A 20,496-nucleotide genomic window follows, 5' to 3' on the forward strand; every position below is an offset into this window, starting at 1 on the left:
GCTCTTCAGTTCTATAGTATTCCTCTTATGTAAAGACTGGCTGTGTACTTGGTGGTGTTGCCATGGTATTATTTATCGGTCATGCTGGTTATTCTGTCAATGTCCGTTTTATTTTTAGATTACCTTCAAGAAAATATAATTCAACAAGATGTACTTGCTCCAGAACCAGTTCCCCATAAGAAGAAGAAAGAGAAATCAAAGGGAAAAAAGGATCAAACTCATGTTTGTCGAAAAGTTAGGGCAACCAAGATTGTGTCATTTGACAGAATGGGTATGTGGACCATTAACCCAGTGTGTTTGGAAGATGCTACACTTCTTCAAATTATTCTTTGGTTCTGTCTTTGTATTTGACACAGTCTTACTGAATTTTATGTGTTTGGTTTCTTAAATAATAGTTAAAAACTTAATTCTTTTTTAAAGGCTAAGATATCATTAGATTAAAAAACTGATGGAGACTATTCAGTGACTATGTTCTTAATTAAGACATCTCTGAAAGGTATAAGACACCTTAGAGCTATAAAGTGAAGTTGCATACTTTTGTTTTACCTTTTTAGTAAATCTTTTTTTTTTTTTAAAGATTTATTTATTTATTTATACAAGCACTAGGTACAGTCAGAAGCGCGGGAGGGTGAGAGAATTCACCAGAGCCAGAGCAGGGAACAGAACAGGCAGACCAATGAAATACACTGCTGAGGGGAGCAGCGAGTGAGACAGGAGAGGTCTGTTGCGCCATGGGGATCAAACCAGCACTTCAGAGGCTGTGGGCAGCTTCTCAGCCCAGCGCTCAACCTCTGCGCCACCAGGGGAGGCCCCTTTTTAGTAAATCTTGATAGTGTCCTTAGAGTTAATAATAATGTGTCTTTGCTTGACATAAAGTTTAAATCTCCAAATAAATAATTTATTTAAATAGATTTTTCCTCCAATAACATTTTCCAGTTTGTACTTTCTCTGTACCTAAAATTTTTAATTGTATTATTATTTTAAGTTTTACAGGATAAAAGAAACTTTTCTATTTTTCAATGAAATACCATGGTACAAGGCAGATTTATCATAAAGCTTTTAAAACCTAAATTTCAAGGCCACTCTCTTACACAGGCTTCATTTCTTTAAAAGAATATCCTCAAAATTACAAAGGCCTCCGACAGCGCAAAACTTACATAGATGTAGTGATGTTCATGCCCCTGAGTGTGGGCAGGACCTGTGTCTGCTCCTAACCAATAGAATGTGGCAAAGGTCAAGCTCTAACTCAGTTGATTACGTTATGTGACATAAGACTGTCCTGCTAGTGGAATTGTTCAAAAGGTTCTCCCTGCTCCCTTTGGAGAAACAAGCTGCTTGGACTCCTGCAGCCACATGGAAATGAATCTGTTGTCCTGGAAACAGATCCTTCTGTTATAGGGCAGCCCCGATATAAAACAGGTTGCCTGAGTATGGGTCCTCACCCACACGCTTAAAAGGGACTTAATATCCCACTGCAGGCACACACAAAAGGCTAATAAAAGATTTATTCACAAGGGAAGGGGAAAAGAGGAAAATGTACAACTCAGGGAGAAAAATAGGAGATAAAGTCTTAAATGCGTCCTAACCGATCCGTGGATCTGGAATCCCAAATGGCACTCTGAGAGCTGGCCGCGAGCCATGAGCTATGAAGCAAGAGGCAAGCGAGAGAGAGACCCCAAGGCCCACGTGTCTGGTTTTTATACCAAACCTGGCTGCTTAACTCTGCCCTCAGGTCCCAGCACCCTTTCCTTTGGTGGTGATGGGATTTGTCTTTCCCAATTTCTTGATGGCTTTGGTCTGGAGTAGGGGTGGAGTCCACAAAGCCTGTATGGAATTAACTCAGGACATCCTTTCCCCCTAACACTTCCTTACACATGGTAGTCTCCAAATGAGAATCCAGGCCTAGCCAACCCCTCAATTTCAGGCTTTGTGATCCAAATAGAGGGCTCAGTTATGCCATGTCCAAACTCTTGGCCCACAGAAATGTGCTTTAAAACACTTAATTTATGGTAATTTGTTATACATTTGGAAAACGGACAGGATGGATCTTGTTGCAACAAATGCAGTAACTGTTGTTGTGCATTACACATTCCTAGCACTTGCTCACATTGTTCTTTGTTGTCTGGAAATTGATATCAGTGTAACAAAGGGCAACAATTTAAACATAATGGCTGCCAAACAAAAATAATCTAATGTTTTTATTTTAATTAATTAATTATTTTATTTTATTTTTTTTTACATCATTTTTGTACAATGCATACATTTTCATCTTGGTTATAGTCCCTTCCCATACAATTCCCACCTCCCTTATTTTGACTGTAATCCCTTCAGGCCCCCTGCCCGCCCCCATAGTATGTCTCTGGTTTATAGTTGCTTGTAGATTTTGATTTTTACTTCATTATAGTCTTTCTCCTGGTCCCTTATTTAGGTTTTCTAGATTCCTGCTATGAGTGAGACCATCCGGTATTTTTCTTTTTCTTTCTGGCTTATTTCGCTGAGCATGATCCCTTCCAGCTCCAACCATGTTGCTGCAAATGGCATGAGTTTATCTTTTTTGACAATCTAATCTCTTACTGATTATATTTTCTTTATTTGCTCTTCTCATTTAACTTCCATAAACCTATTAAAATATTGACTGATAAAGAATTTAGTACTTAGGATTTTTTAAAGAGATTTTTTGAGAGTTATGAAAAAACTTAAACATTAAAAAGTAGAAAAATATAATTTAACATATATGCATGTACTTGAATTTAACAGATGTCAATGTTTTGTCAACTTTGTAAAAGGAAATTGTAGTAGTCAGATTCCTACAATGTCTTCCAGTATTCCCATCCCCTGGTGTATACACCCTGTATAATTAATTCCTTCTCCTTGAGTGAAGGCAGAACCTCTGAATATGCTGAAATATCTCTTCTATGACTGCGTTGTTTTATATGGCAAAATGGGATTCTTCAGATGTAATTAAAGCTCTGAATCAGTTGACTTTGAGTTCATCAAAAGGAAGATTATGGAGGGCAAGTCTCATCTAATCAGATGAGCCTCTAACAGAGGACATCTTACCCCCATTGAAGGAGCAAACTGCTGCGTTGTGGAAAGGGCCAGATGGCAGGAATGGAATAGCTGAGTTTAGTACCCAGCTTTAGCCACTGAGACTAGTACCGAGCTATTAGCAAGAAAATGGGATCCTCAGTCATCCAGCCAGAAGAAATGAATTCAGCTAACAATTCAGTGAACTGAAGTTTCCAGTTAACAGCTCTGAGCAAGCTGTCCTGGAGTGATCCTTCAGCTCCACTCAGGCCTTCAGATCAGTGAATATAGTCCCACCCAACATTTTGATACTACCTTATGAGAGATTCTGAATCAGAAACACCTAGCTAAGGTCCTTTTGAATTCCTGACCCACAGAAACTGAGATAATGAATATTGTATTAAGTCAATAAGCCTCCCATAACCCTCACTCCTGCCCCCCCTTCTTTTGATTAAGAAAAGCCTTTTAACTGGCTCCTTCTTAGTGTTTTCTCTTGCTGACTACTACCTCCCTATGTAATTGTAGAAGTAGTTCTTTTGTGGTATCTTTCTTAAATGAAAAAAATACTGTTTCTTCTTTCCAGCTTCTGTGAAAATTGACTTTTATTTTATATTTTCTCCTGCAATTATACAGTCTGTATAAACTCTAAGTATAATTTATCATTTAAATTTTTTCTCTCTGCAAAAATATTTAGAATATTATCCTTAAATGATATCTACATTTGCACTTACATTAGATATTTTTTAATGTTCTAAATCAGAACCAGAACCAAAAGGTGATGATGTGATAAAACATATTAATAGACTAAGAGAAAAGCTTGGTTGGCAAACGGTATTACCACAGCATGATGTCAAATATAAAAGTTCCAAGATTGCAGCTCAGAAGATTGTTCTAAAGGTATTATTCTAATTTATTCAGTTTTGTACCATAAAAGTTAATATTTGAAACTGTATCTTAATCTTTTTCATTCATTTTAGATATTACATTAAAATTAGACTTTACATTTATGTCAAATTAAAATCACTTTCATGTTAAATGTTCATGACACCTTTCACTTTTTAAAAAAATAGAGAGCAGATAAGACACAACATTTAAGTCTATAGCACATCAAAATATTTGTGTCTGTCTTCTCTTATCACTTCCTCTAATCCATTACAGGGCAGGGAGAGGGGCAGCCCAAACCCCACAAACCTGCCTATTCTAAATGGGTTCTGCCATCCGCTGCATCAACACAAAACATGAGACTTTATTTTTATTTTTTTTTAGATATAATGGATACAATGTTTATTATTTTTATCTATTTACATATTTGCATATTTATTTATTTATTTATTTTTTAATAATAAATTTTATTTTTATATTCCCCATACAATTGCAACCCCCCCATTCTGACCCCAATCCCTCCCCTCCCGCCCCCCACTCCCCAAAAAGTGTCTCTGGTTCATAGTTTTTTGTTGATTTTGATTTTTACTTTCTTACAGTTATTCATTTTCCTGGTCCCTTATTTAAGTTTTCTAGATTCCTGCTATGAGTGAGACCATCCGGTATTTTTCTTTTTCGTTTTGGCTTATTTCGCTGAGCATGATCCCTTCCAGCGCCATCCATGTTGCTGCAAATTGCATGTGTTTATCTTTTTGAATGCTGAGTAATATTCCATGGTATATATGTACCACATCTTCTTGATCCAGTCATCTATTTTTGGGCATTTGGGCTGTTTCCAAAGCTTAGCTATTGTAAATAGTGCTGCTATAAACATAGGGGAGCAGGTGTTCTTTGGAATTGATGTTTCTGTGTCCTTTGGGTAAATACCTAGGAATGGAATTGCTGGATCATATGGAAGCTCTATGTTTAGTAGGTCCAGAAATCTCCACACATCTCTCCATAGTGGTTGGACCAGTTTGCACTCCCACCAACAGTGCAGAAGAGTTCCTTTTTCTCCACACCCTCGCCAACATTTGTTGTTGCTAGTTTTTTTAATATGTGCCATTCTCACTGGTGTAAGATGGTATCTCATGGTAGCTTTGATTTGCATTTCCCTGATTACAAGTGATGTTGAACATTTTCTCATATGCCTGTTGGCCATTTGCATTTCCTCTTCAGAGAAGTTTCTTTTTACCTCTTCTGCCCATTTTTTGACTGGATTATTTCTTTGTTGTTGTTGAGTCTCATCAGCTCTTTGCAGATTTTTGTGATCAGTCCTTTATAATTAGTGTTGTGTGCAAAAATGTTCTCCCAGTCGGTGGGGTTTGTCTTTGTTTTTGTTATTGTCTCTTTTGCTGTGCAGAAGCTCTTTAATTTGATGTAGTCCCAGGTGTTTATCTTTGCCTTCACTATCACTGCTTTGGGTGATGTGTCTGTAAAGATGTCTTTGATATGCAAATCACGTAGTGTTTCGCCTATATTTCCTTCTATATATTTTATGGTTTCAGGTCTTATGTCTAGTTCTTTAATCCATTTTGAGTTGATTTTTGTGTATGGTGTGAGGTAGTGGTCAAGCTTCATTCTTTTGCATGTAGCGACCCAGTTTTCCCAGCACCATTAATTGAACAAACTTTCTTTGCTCCAATGCATAGTCTTTGCTCCTTTGTCAAAGATTAGTTGACCATAAATCTGTGGGTTTATTTCTGGATTTTCTATTCCATTCCATTGGTCTGTGTGTCTGTTCTTGTTCCAATACCATGCAGTTTTGATGATTATGGCTTTGTAGTATAGTTTGAAGTCTGGGAGTGTGATGCCTCCATTCCCTTCTCTTTTTTTCAGGAGAGCTTTGGCTATTCGGGGTTTTTTGTGATTCCATATGAATTTCATCAATAATTGTTCTGTTTCTTTGAAGAATGACATTGAAATTTTTATTGGAATAGCATTGAATCTGTATATTGCTTTTGGTAGGATGGCCATTTTGATGATGTTAATTCTTCCAATCCATGAGCAGGGGATGTCTTTCCATTTATTTGTGTCTTCTTCTATTTCTTTTAACAGTGTTTTATAGTTTTCTTTGTATAGGTCCTTTACCTCTTTTGTTAGATTTATTCCCAAATATTTGATTTTTTTTGTTTTGATAATAAAAGGGATGGTTTTTTTGATTTCTTCTTCTTCAGATTTATTGTTTGTGTATAGGAAGGCTACTGACTTTTGCGTGTTGATTTTGTATCCTGCCACTTTACTGAACTGATTGATGAGCTGAATTAGTTTTTCTGTGGAGTTTTTGGGGTTCTCTATGTATATTATCATATCATCTGCAAATAGTGATAGTTTGACTTCTTCTTTTCCTATTTGGATTCCTTGGATGTCTTTCTCTTGTCTTATTGCTCTGGCTAGGACTTCCAGTATTATATTGAAAAGCAGTGGTGAGTGTGGACATCCTTGTCTTGTTCCAGATCTTAATGGAATTGCTTTCAGTTTCACCATTGAGAATGATACTGGCTGTTGGCTTGTCATATATGGCCTTTATGATGTTGAGGTATGTTCCTTGTATCCCAAGAATTTCAAGGGCTTTTATCATGAATGGGTGTTGCACTTTGTCGGAAGCTTTCTCAGCATCTATTGATATTATCATATGGTTTTTATATTTCTTTTTGTTGATGTGTTTTATAACGTTGATTGATTTTCGGATGTCGAACCATCCTTGTGTCCCTGGAATGAATCCTACTTGGTCGTGGTGAATTATCTTATCGATACATTGTTGGATTCTGATATCTAAAATTTTATTGAGGATTTTTGCATCAGTGTTCATTAGGGAGATTGGCCTGTAGTTTTCCTTTTTTGTGTTGTCCTTGTTTGGTTTTGGTATTAGTGTAATGTTGGCTTCATGGAACGTGTTTGGTATTGTCCCTTCCTTCTCAATTTTTTGGAAGAGTTTGTGAAGGCTAGGCACCAATTCGTCTCTGAATGTTTGGTAGAATTCATTTGTAAATCCATCAGGTCCTGGGCTTTTGTTTTTGGGGAGGTTTTTGATTACCATTTCAATTTCGCTGCTTGTAATTGGTCTGTTTATGTGTTCTATTTCTTCTTTATCTAGCTTTGGGTGATTGTAGAGTTGTATGAATTTGTCCATCTCCTCTAGATTGTTGAACTTGTTTCCATATAACTGTTCATAGTAGTTACTGATTATTCTTTTGATTTCTGCTGTGTCCGTTGTGATTTCTCCTCTTTCATTTGTGATTCTGTTTATTTGTGCTTTCTCCCTTTCAAAACATGAGACTTTAATGGGAGGGAACTTTAATACAATTAGGAAACAATACAGGAAAGGCAAAGAATCTAGTTTCTAAATCAAGCACCCAAAGTTACATGTCCCCTCGTGGGTAAAACTCCATTCAAATGGGATTGGCCCAGAGCAAGTCCCCAAAGCCTGCCACAAGTCTAAAGCATCTTCCAGTGGGGACCCACAGAAAAGGGCCAGAAACAACCAGACAAGCCCGGAAGGAAAAGATCAAAATCAACATCAAGATAAAAGCTGCCATTGTCTCCTCCCTACAGGTCTCACCCACATCTGTGTCACCCAGTCCACGACCAAAAGACAAGCGCAGTTTCTTCACGTGTCTCTATGCTCCATGCACCTCCTCCAGGTCTCCTTCTGGCTCCATCTTGCTTCCTTCCTTCCTCAGTCTCCTCTGTTGCTGCTTCTCTCCCTGCTCAGCTCTACCCTCCCTTGGGTGGGGCAGGGAACCTGGAACCTCCCCCTTTCCTGGGGACCACCCTGTTACAGAAGGAGAGCCATCACTGGAAGTTTGAATCTACTATGATGTTCCTGTTTAACAATGTTTTTGTGGTTTACAAAGAAATCTTAATGAACTTTGTAACATTCCCACCTTTTTTTTTTTGTTGTTGGTATGTGATTTTCTATCTCATTATCTCTCTTTCCTTATCCTTGTTTTCCCCTTACCCATTTAGCCTCTTGGGAGAAATTTTATCTTATCCAAGGTCACATGATCAGAGGATGGAAACTCTAATAAGAACTAATGTCTGTAACCTGAGACCTCATTTACTACCCCTGAGCTAAGACCAAGATTATTTCTTTATACTTTTAGGTCAGCTATTCTCAAAGTGCAGTCTCCAGACAAGCAGCATTAACATTACATACATAACATATGTGTGTAGAGAATACATATTCTCATTTCCACCCCAGACCTTCTGAATCTGAAACTGGTGGTGGAGTTCAGCAATCTGTATTTTATTAAGCTCTAGGTGATTATAATGCGCAATTGAGATCACTGTTGTCTACCTAGGGTCCATAGGCTTTCTGAAAAGGGCCAAATGATCTCTGTTGCAATTATTCAGGGCTGCCATTATAGTGCAAAAGTAGAAAGACAATACATGAAAACAGGGGTGTGACTGTGTCCCAAGGAAACTTTATTTACTGAAATTGTTACCTTAACCTGGATATAGTTTGCTGACCCCTGCTCTGGACTGTTACCCTGAAGTTAAGTTGCCTATTGATATTGCCAAAGGCAGTATAATTTAAAGGAATGCCTAATGGAATCAGATTCACTTAATATTGAATGTTTATATACTTATTTTGTTATTTTAGAGATTCCCTAACTTCTCTAAGCTTTAGATTTTTTGACTTTGAAATGGAGATGATAATTCTTACCTTAGAGAACTGTGAAGATGCAATGAGATAAAACATGTGGAATGGTGCCTGGCAGAGAGTGGACACAATGGTTTAAGAAACCCCTAGCTATGCATGAGCTTAATATCCTTGGACTCTCAAATAAGGTCTGTTTTAATTGGATGTGAAAAAAGGATTAAAAATATAAGGTACTTGTTTTTAATTGAAAAAAGAATAATTGTAATATGCATCTATAATTGGATTATTTAATTCTATATATCATCTATTTTGAATAATTGTGTCTACATTAAATAATCTCAACTTTTTTGAACATTATTTAAACCAAAATGCTTCAAGTGACTAAATAACTATATAACAAAACCCATGTACTATACAAGTTACCATTCAGGAATTATTTATTTCATTTTATTTGCAATTTTAAAATGTGGTTTTTTAAGGTTTCCAGGTACACAATAGAATTCAAAATAAAGTAGAAAAAACTGAGAGAATTGAGAAGAAGCAATAAGTCCTCAAGGAAGATAAAATTTAAGAGTCAAACTGTTTCAAACTTTAAAATTACTGTACCTATAGAAACTGTTTACTCAATTCAGTACCTTCGAAGACATCACTGAATTATAAGAGAAAACTAAATGCTTTTTTAAAATAAAATTTAATTTTCCAGAAAAGACTAAATTAAACCTCCCTATAGAATAATTTTAGAACTGTTTTCATCAATAGAAGTTAAAAGTTTCAAAGCTAAAATAAATAAATTTTACTTAAACAATTTTGTTAAGGTAGAATGGCAATGGCTGATTCTCCAGTAATGTCAGTTGCATTATTGCACATTCCAGTAGCTCAGAACCTGGGTTAAAATTCAGACTTGTATTCAAGCCTCACTTTGCCATTTACTGTCTTTGTGACTTTTCTCAAATTAATGTCTAAAACTTTTAATTTTTGCATCTGTTTAATGAGATTAAAAAGATCAAACTTTAGTATCTTTAAATTTGAGGGATTAAAATCTCATGGCTGTAAAGATAATATACGTGAAAAGCTTATTATTAGATATTTATTACTTAAAAGACCTTAACTGTTGCTATTTTAGTACTAAACCACCATATTATCAAAACAAATGATAAACTAAAATTATCAAAAACTTCTGGTGTTGACAAAATTACGGAAAGTGCAGCATATAGATGTAAAAGGTACTATTGTCAAGTTACTCAAGTAATAAGTATTCCTTACTAAGCATATAGGTCAATTTTCATGAATGTTTTATCACCACATAATGTGTAATTAAATTTATTAAGTTGTTCTTGTTGAAACTCTGATTGGACACAATTGGATATTATCTTTCTCAATGATATTATTTGTATTTTATTCTATATATTTTTTTATTTAAATATTTTATTTTATATAATTCTTACATCCTTTTTCATCTTTGCGCAATGTATGCATTTCATTTTGGTTATATTCCCCATACAATTGCACTCCCCCCTTATTTTGACTCTAGTCCTTCCTTACCCTGCCCCTTCCTCCCTCTCCCCCATGCCCCCCGTAGTGTGTCTCTGGTTTATAGTTGCTTGTTGATTTTGATTTTTACTTTGTATTGATTAGTCTTTTTCCTGGTCTCTTATTTAGGTTTTCTAAATTCCTGCTATGAGTGAGAGAGACCATCCGGTATTTCTCTTTTTCTTTCTGGCTTATTTCTCTGAGCATGATCCCTTCTAGCTCCATCCATGTTGCTGCAAACTGCATGTGTTTATCTTTTTTGATTGCTAAGTAATATTCCATTGTGTATATGTACCACATCTTCTTGATCCAGTCATCTATTTTTGGGCATTTGGGTTGTTTCCAAAGCTTAGCTATTGTAAATAGTGCTGCAATAAACATAGGGGTGCAGGTGCCTTTGGAATTAATGTTTCTGTGTCCTTTGGGTAAATACCTAGGAGTGGAATTGCTGGATCATATGGAAGCTCTATGATTAGTAGGTCTAGAAATCTCCACACAGCTCTCCATAGTGGTTGGACAGTTTGCACTCCCACCAGCAGTGCAGGAGAGTTCCTTTTTCTCCACAACCTCGCCAACATTTGTTGTTGCTAGTTTTTTTAATATGTGCCATTCTCACTGGTGTGAGATGGTATCTCATGGTAGTTTTGATTTGCATTTCCCTGATTACAAGTGATGTTGAACATTTTTTCATATGCCTGTTGGCCATTTGCATTTCTTCCTCAGAGAAATTTCTTTTTAGCTCTTCTGCCCATTTTTTGACTGGATTATTTTCTTTGTTTTTGTTGAGTCTCATCAGCTCTTTGTAGATTTTTGTGATCAGTCCTTTATCATTAGTGTTGTGTGCAAAAATGTTCTCCCAGTCGGTGGGGTTTTTCTTTGTTTTTGTATTGTCTCTTTTTCTGTGCAGAAGCTCTTTAATTTGATGTAGTCCCAGGTGTTTATCTTTGCCTTCACTATCACTGCTTTGAGTGATGTGTCTGTAAAGATGTCTTTGATGTGAATATCACGTAGTGTTTCACCTATATTTTCTTCTATGTATTTTATGGTTCAGGTCTTATGTCTAATTCTTTAATCCATTTTGAGTTGGTTTTTGTGTATGGTGTGAGGTAGTACCCTAACACCTAACACCTTCATTCTTTTGCATGTAGCGACCCAGTTTTCCCAGCATCATTAATTGAACAAACTTTCTTTGCTCCAGTGCATATTCTTTGCTCCTTTGTCAAATATTAGTTGACCATAAATCTGTGGGTTTATTTATGGATTTTCTATTCGATTCAATTGGTCTGTGTGTCTGTTCTTGTTCCAATACTATGCAGTTGATGATTATGGCTTTGTAGTATAGTTTGAAGTCTGGGAGTGTGATGCCTCCATTCCCTTCTTTTTTTTCTGGAAGAGCTTTGGCTATTCGGGGGCTATTTGGTGATTCCTTATGAATTTCATCAATAATTGTTCTATTTCTTTGAAGAATGTCATTGAAATTTTGATTGGAATAGCATTGAATCTGTATATTGCTTTTGGTAGGATGGCCATTTTGATGATGTTAATTCTTCCAATCCATGAGCAGGGGATATCTTTCCATTTATTTGTGTCTTCTTCTATTTCTTTTAACAGTGTTTTATAGTTTTCTTTGTATAGGTCCTTTATCTCTTTGTTAGATTCATTCCCAAGTATTTGATTTTTTTTGTTTCAATAATAAAAGGGATTTTTTTTTTTTATTTCTTCTTCTTCAGATTTATTGTTGTGTAGAGGAAGGCTACTGATTTTTTGCGTGTTGATTTTGTATCCTGCCACTTTACTAAATGGATTGATGAGTTGAATTAGTTTTTCTGTGGAGATTTTGGGGTTCTCTATGTATATTTTCATATCATCTGCAAATAGTGATAGTTTGACTTCTTCTTTTCCTATTTGGATTCCTTGGATGTCTTTCTCTTGTCTTATTGCTCTGGCTAGGACTTCCAGTATTATATTGAAAAGCAGTGGTGAGAGTGGACATCCTTGTCTTGTTCCAGATCTTAATGGAAATGCTTTCAGCTTTTCACCATTGAGAATGATACTGGCTGTTGGCTTGTCATAGATGGCCTTTATGATGTTGAGGTATATTCCTTGTATCCCAAGAATTTCAAGGGCTTTTATCATGAATGGGTATTGCACTTTGTCAAGCTTTCTCAGCATCTATTGATATTATCATATGGTTTTTATATTTCTTTTTGTTGATGTGTTGGATGACGTTGATTGATTTTCAGATGTTGAACCATCCTTGTGTCCCTGGAATCAATCCTCCTTGGCCATGGTGAATTATCTTATGGATACACTGTTGGATTCTGGTAGCTAAAATTTTATTGAGGATTTTTGCATCAGTGTTCATTAGAGAGATTGGCCTGTAGTTTTCTATTTTTGTGTTGTCCTTGTTTGGTTTTGGTATTAGTGTAATGTTGGCTTCATAGAATGTGTTTGGTATTATCCCTTCCTTCTCAATTTTTTGGAAGAGTTTGTGAAGGATAGGCACTAATTCATCTCTGAATATTTGGTAGAATTCATTTGTAAGTCCATCAGATCCTGGACTTTTGATTTTGGGGAGGTTTTTGATTACCATTTCAATTTCGCTGCATGTAATTGGTCTGTTTAGGTGTTCTATTTCTTTTTTATCTAGCTGTGGGTGATTGTAGAGTTGTAGGAATTTGTCCATCTCCTCTAGATTGTTGAACTTGTTTCCATATAACTGTTCATAGTAGTTACTGATTATTCTTTTGATTTCTGCTGTGTCCGTTGTGATTTCTCCTCTTTCATTTGTGATCCTGTTTATTTGTGCTTTCTCCCTTTTTTCCTTTGTGAGCCTGGCTAGGGGTTTGTCTATTTTATTTATTTTTTCGAAGAACCAGCTTTTGGTTTCTTTGATCTTGTGGATTTTTTTTTTAATATCGATTTCATTTATTTCTGCTTTGGCTTTATTATTTCTTTCTTTTTTTTTTTTAATAGAGGCATGTTTTTATTTATTTATGCATTTTTATTTATTTATTTGTTTGTTTTGTTTATACATGCACTGGGTACAGTCAGAAGCGTGGGAGGGTGAGAGAATTCACCAGAGCCAGAGCGGGGAGCAGAGCAGACAGAAGGACCGAAGTACACTGCTGAGGGGAGCAGCGGGCGGCAGGAGAGGTCTGTGCGCCATGTGGGACCCTCCTCCGGTGGCCGGGGAACAGCCGGGGATCGAACCAGCACCGCAGAGGCCGCGGGCAGCTTCACAACCCAGCGCTCAACCGCTGCGCCACCGGGGAGGCCCTGGCTTTATTATTTCTTTTCTTCTACTGGTTTTAGGGTTTTTTTGTTGTTCTTTTTCTAGTACTTTGAGCTTTGAGATTAGGTTGTTTCTTTGAGTTCTTTCTTGTTTCTTGATGTGAGCCCCTATTGCTATATATTTTCCTCTTATTACTGCTTTTGCTGCATTCCATACATTTAGGAAATTGATGTCCTCCTTGTCATTAAACTCAAAGAATTTTTAATTTCTTCTTTGATCTCCTCATTAGTCCTGTTGTCTTCCCGTAGTGTGGTTTTCAATCTCCATGAGGTAGGAGAGTTCCTTGCCTTCTTTTTATGGTTTATTTCTAGTTTGATGCCTTCATGGTCAGAGAAGATGGTTGGTATGATTTTAATCTTGGTGTATCTGTTGATGTTTGTCTTGTGTCCCAGTATGTGATCGATCCTGGAGAATGATCCATGTGCGCTTGAGAAAAATGTGTACTCAGATTTTTTTGGGTTTAGTGTTCTGTAGATGTCTGTTAAGCCCAAGTGCTCTAGATCCTTATTTAGAGCTTTAGTGTCTTTACTTATTTTTTGTCTCATTGATCTATCCATTGTTGATAGTGTGTGTTGAAGTCTCCTACTACATATGTGTTTTCTCTGATGTCTGTTTCCAAAGATGATAATAGTTGTCTGATATATTTTGGTGCTCCTTCATTTGGTGAGTATATGTTAATGAGTGTTATTTCTTCTCAAAGTATTGTCCCCTTGATCATAATGAAGTGACCGTTGGGGTCTCTTTTTACATTTATGAGTTTGAAGTCTGTTTTATCTGAGATAAGTATTGCTGTTCCTGCTTTCTTTTTTGGTCCATTTGCTTGTAGGATTGTTTTCCATCCTTTAACTTTGAGTCTATTTTTATCTTTTGTAGGTAAATGTGTTTCCTGGAGACAGCAAAAGATTGGGTTTTGTTTCTTAATCCAGGCTGCAACTCTGTGTCTTTTTATTGAAGAGTTTAGTCCATTTACATTTAGATCTAATTATGATATGTTAGCATCTGTATTTGCCCTTGTGTTTGTCTTTCCTCTGGTTTTATTTATTTATTCTTTTAATAACTTTTTTTTTGGCCTTCTTTCGTTGTTATTCGTCCCTCTGTTGGTTCTGGCTTTAGGACTCCTTGCTTTATTTTTTGGAGTGGGGGTTTAGTTGTAATGAAATTCCAGAGTTTCTGTTTATCTGGGAAGGTCCTTAGTCTTTCTTCATAGAGGAAGGAAAGATTTGTGGGATAGAGTATTCTTGGTTGGCATTTGTTTTCTTGGAGTTTGTTGACTATGTCCCTCCACTCTCTCCTTGCCTGTAGTGTTTTTTCAGAGAAGTCTGATGTCAGTCTGATTGGTTTTCCTTTGAATGTTATCTGTTTCTTCCCACTTGTCAGCTTCATTATTTTTTCCTTGTCTTGGATTCTTGGGAGCTTTACTATTATGTGTCTTGCTGTATTTTTCCTTTCCTCATGGAAGTTTGGTGTTCTTCTTGCTTCTTGTATGTCTATTTTCAGCTCCATCATGTTTGGGAAGTTCTCTTCAATTATTTCCTTGAATATTTTCTCTGTTCCTACATCTCTCTTCTTTCCTTCTGGGATTCCTATAACTCTTATATTTCCTTTCCTCATGGAGTCAGATAGTTCCCGAAGTCTTTTTTGGTCTTTTTCCTTCGTACTTCTCCTTCCTTTTCTGTTTTGGTTCTTTTTATTTCTGTGTCTTCAAGAGTACTTATTCGTTCTTCCATTTCATCTATTCTGTTTTCATTGCTTTTCCCAGTGTTCTTTAGCGCCTCCATTAATTCTTTGATCTCGTGCATTTCTTTTACTTCCCTCTTTAAGGACTCAATTTCATTCTTCTGATCATTGATTATTTTCCCCTTATCATTGTTTTCCTTTATGACTTCTGTCAGTTTTTTAATAATGGCCTTTTTAAATTCTCTTTCTGGAAGGCTCAGAAGTTCTTCCTAGTTACTGTCTTTGCCATCTGGTGGGTGGTTTTCTTTTTGTGGTGTGTCTTTCTCCTGAGGAGTTGCTAGGTTGCATGTAGTTTTTCTTCTCCCTGCTGCCTGTCTTCTAATTTGCCATACGCGTTAGGACACTGTGCAGCTGGTACTGGCCAGCATCTTTTTGGTGTGCTCTTTGTGGGGTTTTGGAAACTGGCAGTCCAAACAAGTCAAATACTGTTATGCCAGAAGTCTAGTGAGGCAGTGGTACTTTGAGTATGTTAATGGTCACTGTCACAGAATATTTCCTCCTTCTGTGTTTAATTACAAAGGTGTGTCTTGAAGTCCCACAAACTTCCCTAGAGGTGGCGCAGCTGGATTGCACCTGGGTTCCGAAAAAAAAACTGGATTCCCCTCTGGGCTCCAATTTCCTCCAGGTGGGACTAGGCTTGTCGGGGCCTTTAGCTCTTCTCTGACTGTGCAGGGAACCTTCCCTCTCTGGATTCATGGGGAGCCTTCTCCCAGTTTCAAGCAGTCTTTATTGAAGAAAATTCCCTGTTCTAAGATGGCAATGTGGAGATGCACTCCCCTGCATGTCCAGTCTACCCCTGCCTTGGGTGCTGCTCCCCCTCTGGGTTTGGACTGCTGGGCAAAATGGCCCTGGCTTGCACGAATTTCCCAGGGCACCTCTGGCTCCACTGGGAGCCTTCTGTAGGTTTCAAGCAGGCCTTATTGAAGAAAGGTCCCTATTCTAAAAAGGCAATGCGGGTACTCACTCCCCTGCACGCCAGGTCTGCCCTGGCCATGGGTGCCCGCTCCCACTCTGGGCTTGGACTGCTGGCCAGAAGGGGCCTGGCGTGGGTGGGTAAACTTCCCAGCTCACCTCTGGCTCTGCCAGGAGCCTTCTGCTGGTTTCAAGCAATCTTTATTGAAGAAAGGTCCCTGTTCTAAAATGGCGATGCTGGTATGCACTCCCCTGTGCACCTGGTCTTGCTCCAGGCCTTATTTCCCTCCTTAGCCCCCGCCCCCTTTGTGTGGCTCACCCTCTCTCAGTGCCTGAGGGTGTTTTTGTGATCCAAGGTTTCCAACTATAGGGTGTTGGTGATTTTTTTCTGGTCACTAAGTGGCGCCAGAGGTCTTTCCTAGTGTCCTTGGGGAACTGTTTTTAACCACGTGTGTTGGGGGCACAGAGTGGGAGTGGCTTGGAGGACCTCAATAGAGTGGAGGTGCTGTGTCTGCCTTGTGCTCCACCGTCATGGGGATCCCATGGCCTGAATTTCATGCCCCGGGTCTCAGTTCCCAAAGCCCTCAGGTCCAGGAAGTGGGCTGTAGCCCAGTTCAGTGTCCGCAGAAATGGCGCCTTTTGCACCCCGCTCCCGTGTCCGGGCGCCTGGTTTCTGATTACTCAGTGAGGGACATTCACCTCAGTGAGGGCCCCCGTGCGTCTCCCCTCAAGCCTAGGTCACAGGCGCAGGGACCTGGGCAGCCCTGATCCGGGTATGCTTTTCAAATGCCCTCCTTTTCCGCACAAGCTTACAGGCTGACCTTGGGCTGTTTGTAGGTCTCCTGGGAGTTTTTATTTTTCTCCAATGGCACCCGGAGCCATTCGCTCACCTCCGTGGTGAATCCTGCATGGTTCTCCACAGTTCCAGTTCACAGGGTGCGGTGGCTGAAATAGTTCCTTTCCCCTCACTCCTGCTTGATGCGTTTTTTGTTCTTGTTGGTTGTTTTAGTTTTTGTTTTTTCCTCCTTCCTGTTGGTCAGAGAGTGCCGACTTTGTGGGTGGGGGAGGGTAGCAGGGTTCTGAGCTTTCCTCCCTTCTAGTCCTCTTTTATGGCAACTTTTTTCTTTGGGCAGTTTGCCAGAGTTGCCCGTTTATTGTTTATTTTCCGTGTCCCAGTTCTTGTGGGGACCTGCCACTTTTCCTCCCTATTAACTTTTTTTTTTAATGGGAGGTCTTACTCGCAGCGTTTCCGCACCGCCATGTTGATGACGTCTCTCTCTTATTCTATATTTTATATATATATATTAATGTTATTTTTACTTACAGAGTAATCTGTTCAGTTATCTTCTTACTTAATTTGGTCAAGTTAATTAAAAAAATTTTTTTAACCTCAGGAACCTTTGAAAGATGATGGAGAATTTATATATTGCCTTCCTCGGAAAAGTCATAAAGTCCTTTATAATCCTTATGATCTTCAGGTAGTGTCTGCCCATAAAGCTAGACATTGCAAAGAATTTTGGATTATTACTGCTTCATTTGTCTCAAAGGTAATATACAATGGATGTATCTAACTTTCAGAAATAAATGGAAATGTATACAATTTATTTGGATAAATTTATTTTTGTGTATTTCAGACAAACTTGGTCATTTGAATTTATGTTTTAAGAATCTCCTTGGGAAAATATATTTACTAATGACATTTTCTTCATTTTTAAAAAATATTTAGCTTTGAGAACTCAATTTTAAGACATTTTTTCCTTCTCAAATATTAATATTTTATGCAGTTTTTAAAAAAGAATTAGAAAACAGACATTTGTTGGCATAGTTGGAACTGTAAAGATAACAGTGTAATCAGATTTATTAGAACTTCATTCCCAGATGTATAAATACCCTTATAATGCTTGTTCACAGTACTTTAATACTTATTACAAGTTATAATTATACAGTTTCTTGTTTTGATCACTTAATGATCCCAACCTCCCAACTAAACTCCCAATTAAGTATGTGTGGGCAAGGCCACATCTGCACATGAAGTAGACCTGTGTGTGCAGATTTGGAAATACCTCTAATAGGCGTTATCACCTGAAAATGGAACAACATCTATGTAAATAACATATGTTCATAAATGCATAGGTACATACTTTTGTTTCTGGAAGAAATTTAAGAAAACTTTAACATTTGGATAGGGGAAAACAACTCTTGGAAGAGAGAATTCCTTGATGAAAGACATGTCATTTTTGAATGTCAAGGGGTAATAGGATTATTATTAACTGATTTGGAATTATTACATTCCTGTAGTTAAGATTAAATTATCAATATTACTTTTATAGAAAACATAAAAATTATGAGACAAAAAATGAATGTCTTTGTTTAAAGTACTTCAGAGAGAAAAAAATGTTTCTCTTGTCTTTCTCTCTTGAGCACAAAAATGGCATTAGAAAATGGCTAGTGAGTTCATTCTTTCACCAAGCTATGTTGGAGTTTGAATATTTTTTTTTCTTTTCTGGGCTATCTAGTTCTTTTCAGGCTATTTTTTTTTTTTTTTTTGATAAATGGAACATCACCTTCTGCCCATACCCAGAAACCTTGAAGGAGCTTCAAGCTATGACTAGACTTCCAATGGAGTCATCAAAGAAGTGTAACCCAGCCTTGACCCCAGAGTCATCTCAGAAGTCCATGAAGACAGTTCCCAGGAAGATGCAGCTGCCTCGCAACCTACCTCAGAAGGGCTAATAAAGAATCGTAGTGACTGGACTCAACCTAGTATGAAGCTCCCTGTCCTGAATATCCACCCCAACAGCAGCACCAAGAAAAGATCTTACAGGGGACCGGGGCTGGCACACCCTAAGGGAGGGGAGCATGGACACTGATGATAGCTCAGAAAGAATTGAGGGGAAAGAGGCCAAAGATCAGATACTCAATCCTCAACCAATTTTCTCTGACAAAAGAATAAAAAACAATCACTGTGCTGTTGGTTGCCGGTGTCACAGAATTTTCCTGAAGAGAAGATTGCCATGGAGGAAAATTATGACACAGAATCGATTAAGCAAAAAACCTTATTCTTGTACTGTCCTTTTTTGACAGTAATTCTGGGGTCATTACACAGCAGCTTCGGAGAGCTGCTCATTGCTGTGAGGGACCCTGAGCCCGTGTTCTGTAACCTGCGACACAAGTTCTGTGACGTCTTTTTCTTGCTTCTCTTTTCTAACTTCATTCCAATAACTTAGAAGAAACCTAATGTTGCTTATACGTAAATGACCTCAGTGTCTTCAGTTACTCCAGGAGGTACTGGTAGGTCTTGTCTGTGTAACTTAGAGAAGCCTGAGGTTGGAGAGATGAAATGCAACACAGGAACTTTGAGCAAAATAACTTGTGTGGGAGGAAAGTAAGCCACTATTGGGTGGTTTGATTAGCGCCTAATTGGGGCAAGGTGTTTTAATAGATCTCCTGGCTTTCAAACATTTGAATTGTGATAAAATGTTTGATGTGCAATTGCAATTTTCAGTAGCATATGTATGTATATAGAGAATCTTATTAAAACTGAAATGTATTTGTAAAGAAACGAAAATGACAAGTATAAAGGCAATGTTTAATGAAAAAGTTTGGATGTAGATGAAATGAGGTCAGATATAGAAAAAGCTTGTTTATAAAGGCAAGTAATTATGAGCCAAATATAGGCTTTCTTAATTTCTTGGGAATAGTGTGTATTTTTTAATGAAAGTTCTTTTTTTGTGTGCTTTATATTTTCAGGTTGTTAAAATAGGTAAAGCAGAAGAAATAGAACTCATACCAACTTCAGAATGGCTATTAGAAAGAAGATGTTACTATATTTTACAGACGAAATTCAAGATATTTTGCAATTTTAGGTGAGATAAATGAAACTAACTTTTTGTAGTATTGAAATAGCAATTGCCTGGATAACATCTGATTCTGACACAGTAATGCCATGTATATAGGGAAGTACAAGTGGGAGTTTTCCATAAACATTTTTTACATAAAGGAATCAAAATCAATAGGCAACTATAAACCAGAGACACACTACAGAGGGGGAGAAGGGAGTAAGATCAAAATAAGGGTGGTGGGAATTTTACAGGGACAATAACCAAGATGAAAACGCATACATTGAACAAAAATGAAAAACGATGTAAAAAATATATATAAAATTAAAAAAATTAAAAAAAAGGGTATTGGAGGCAATTTTGTTTTGGAAAAAAAGGAAGCTTATCCATTTAAGTATTGAAACTCTTTAGTGTTAATGTTTTTGGATAAGTAAGAACTTTTATAGATAAAAATATACTTTATAATCAGGCAAACTTAAATTGACTATAATGACCTTCATTTCCCTTTTGTTTTTAATGCTTTTATTCACTAAATATTTACTGAGAGTTCACTAAGAACTGGGCATTGTTCTGGATTCTGGGGGTCCAGTATTGAGCAAACCAAAAATTGTCATACTGTTGAAGAACTT

At 37.4% G+C, this 20,496-nt stretch overlaps 1 protein-coding gene across 13 annotated transcripts in view; it reads left to right on the forward strand.

The window, feature by feature from the left end:
• DNAH14 (dynein axonemal heavy chain 14) overlaps window positions 1-20,496 on the forward strand; it is a 276,008-nt gene that overhangs the window by 28,080 nt on the left and 227,432 nt on the right. For 12 of the 13 annotated variants that reach the window (XM_054694831.1, XM_054694834.1, XM_054694835.1 and 9 more), the window contains exons 4-8: window positions 119-271; window positions 3,788-3,924; window positions 15,637-15,741; window positions 17,423-17,575; window positions 19,779-19,894. In XM_054694831.1, coding sequence (XP_054550806.1) covers window positions 119-271; window positions 3,788-3,924; window positions 15,637-15,741; window positions 17,423-17,575; window positions 19,779-19,894 — 664 coding nt within the window. The remainder of the gene's footprint in view (window positions 1-118; window positions 272-3,787; window positions 3,925-15,636; window positions 15,742-17,422; window positions 17,576-19,778; window positions 19,895-20,496) is intronic. The other variant, XM_054694836.1, reaches the window with a different exon arrangement.

This window comes from Talpa occidentalis, unplaced genomic scaffold (genome assembly GCF_014898055.3).
Source record: "Talpa occidentalis isolate TD23 unplaced genomic scaffold, MPIMG_talOcc4v2.1 talOcc4.14, whole genome shotgun sequence".
Taxonomy (NCBI): domain Eukaryota; kingdom Metazoa; phylum Chordata; class Mammalia; order Eulipotyphla; family Talpidae; genus Talpa; species Talpa occidentalis.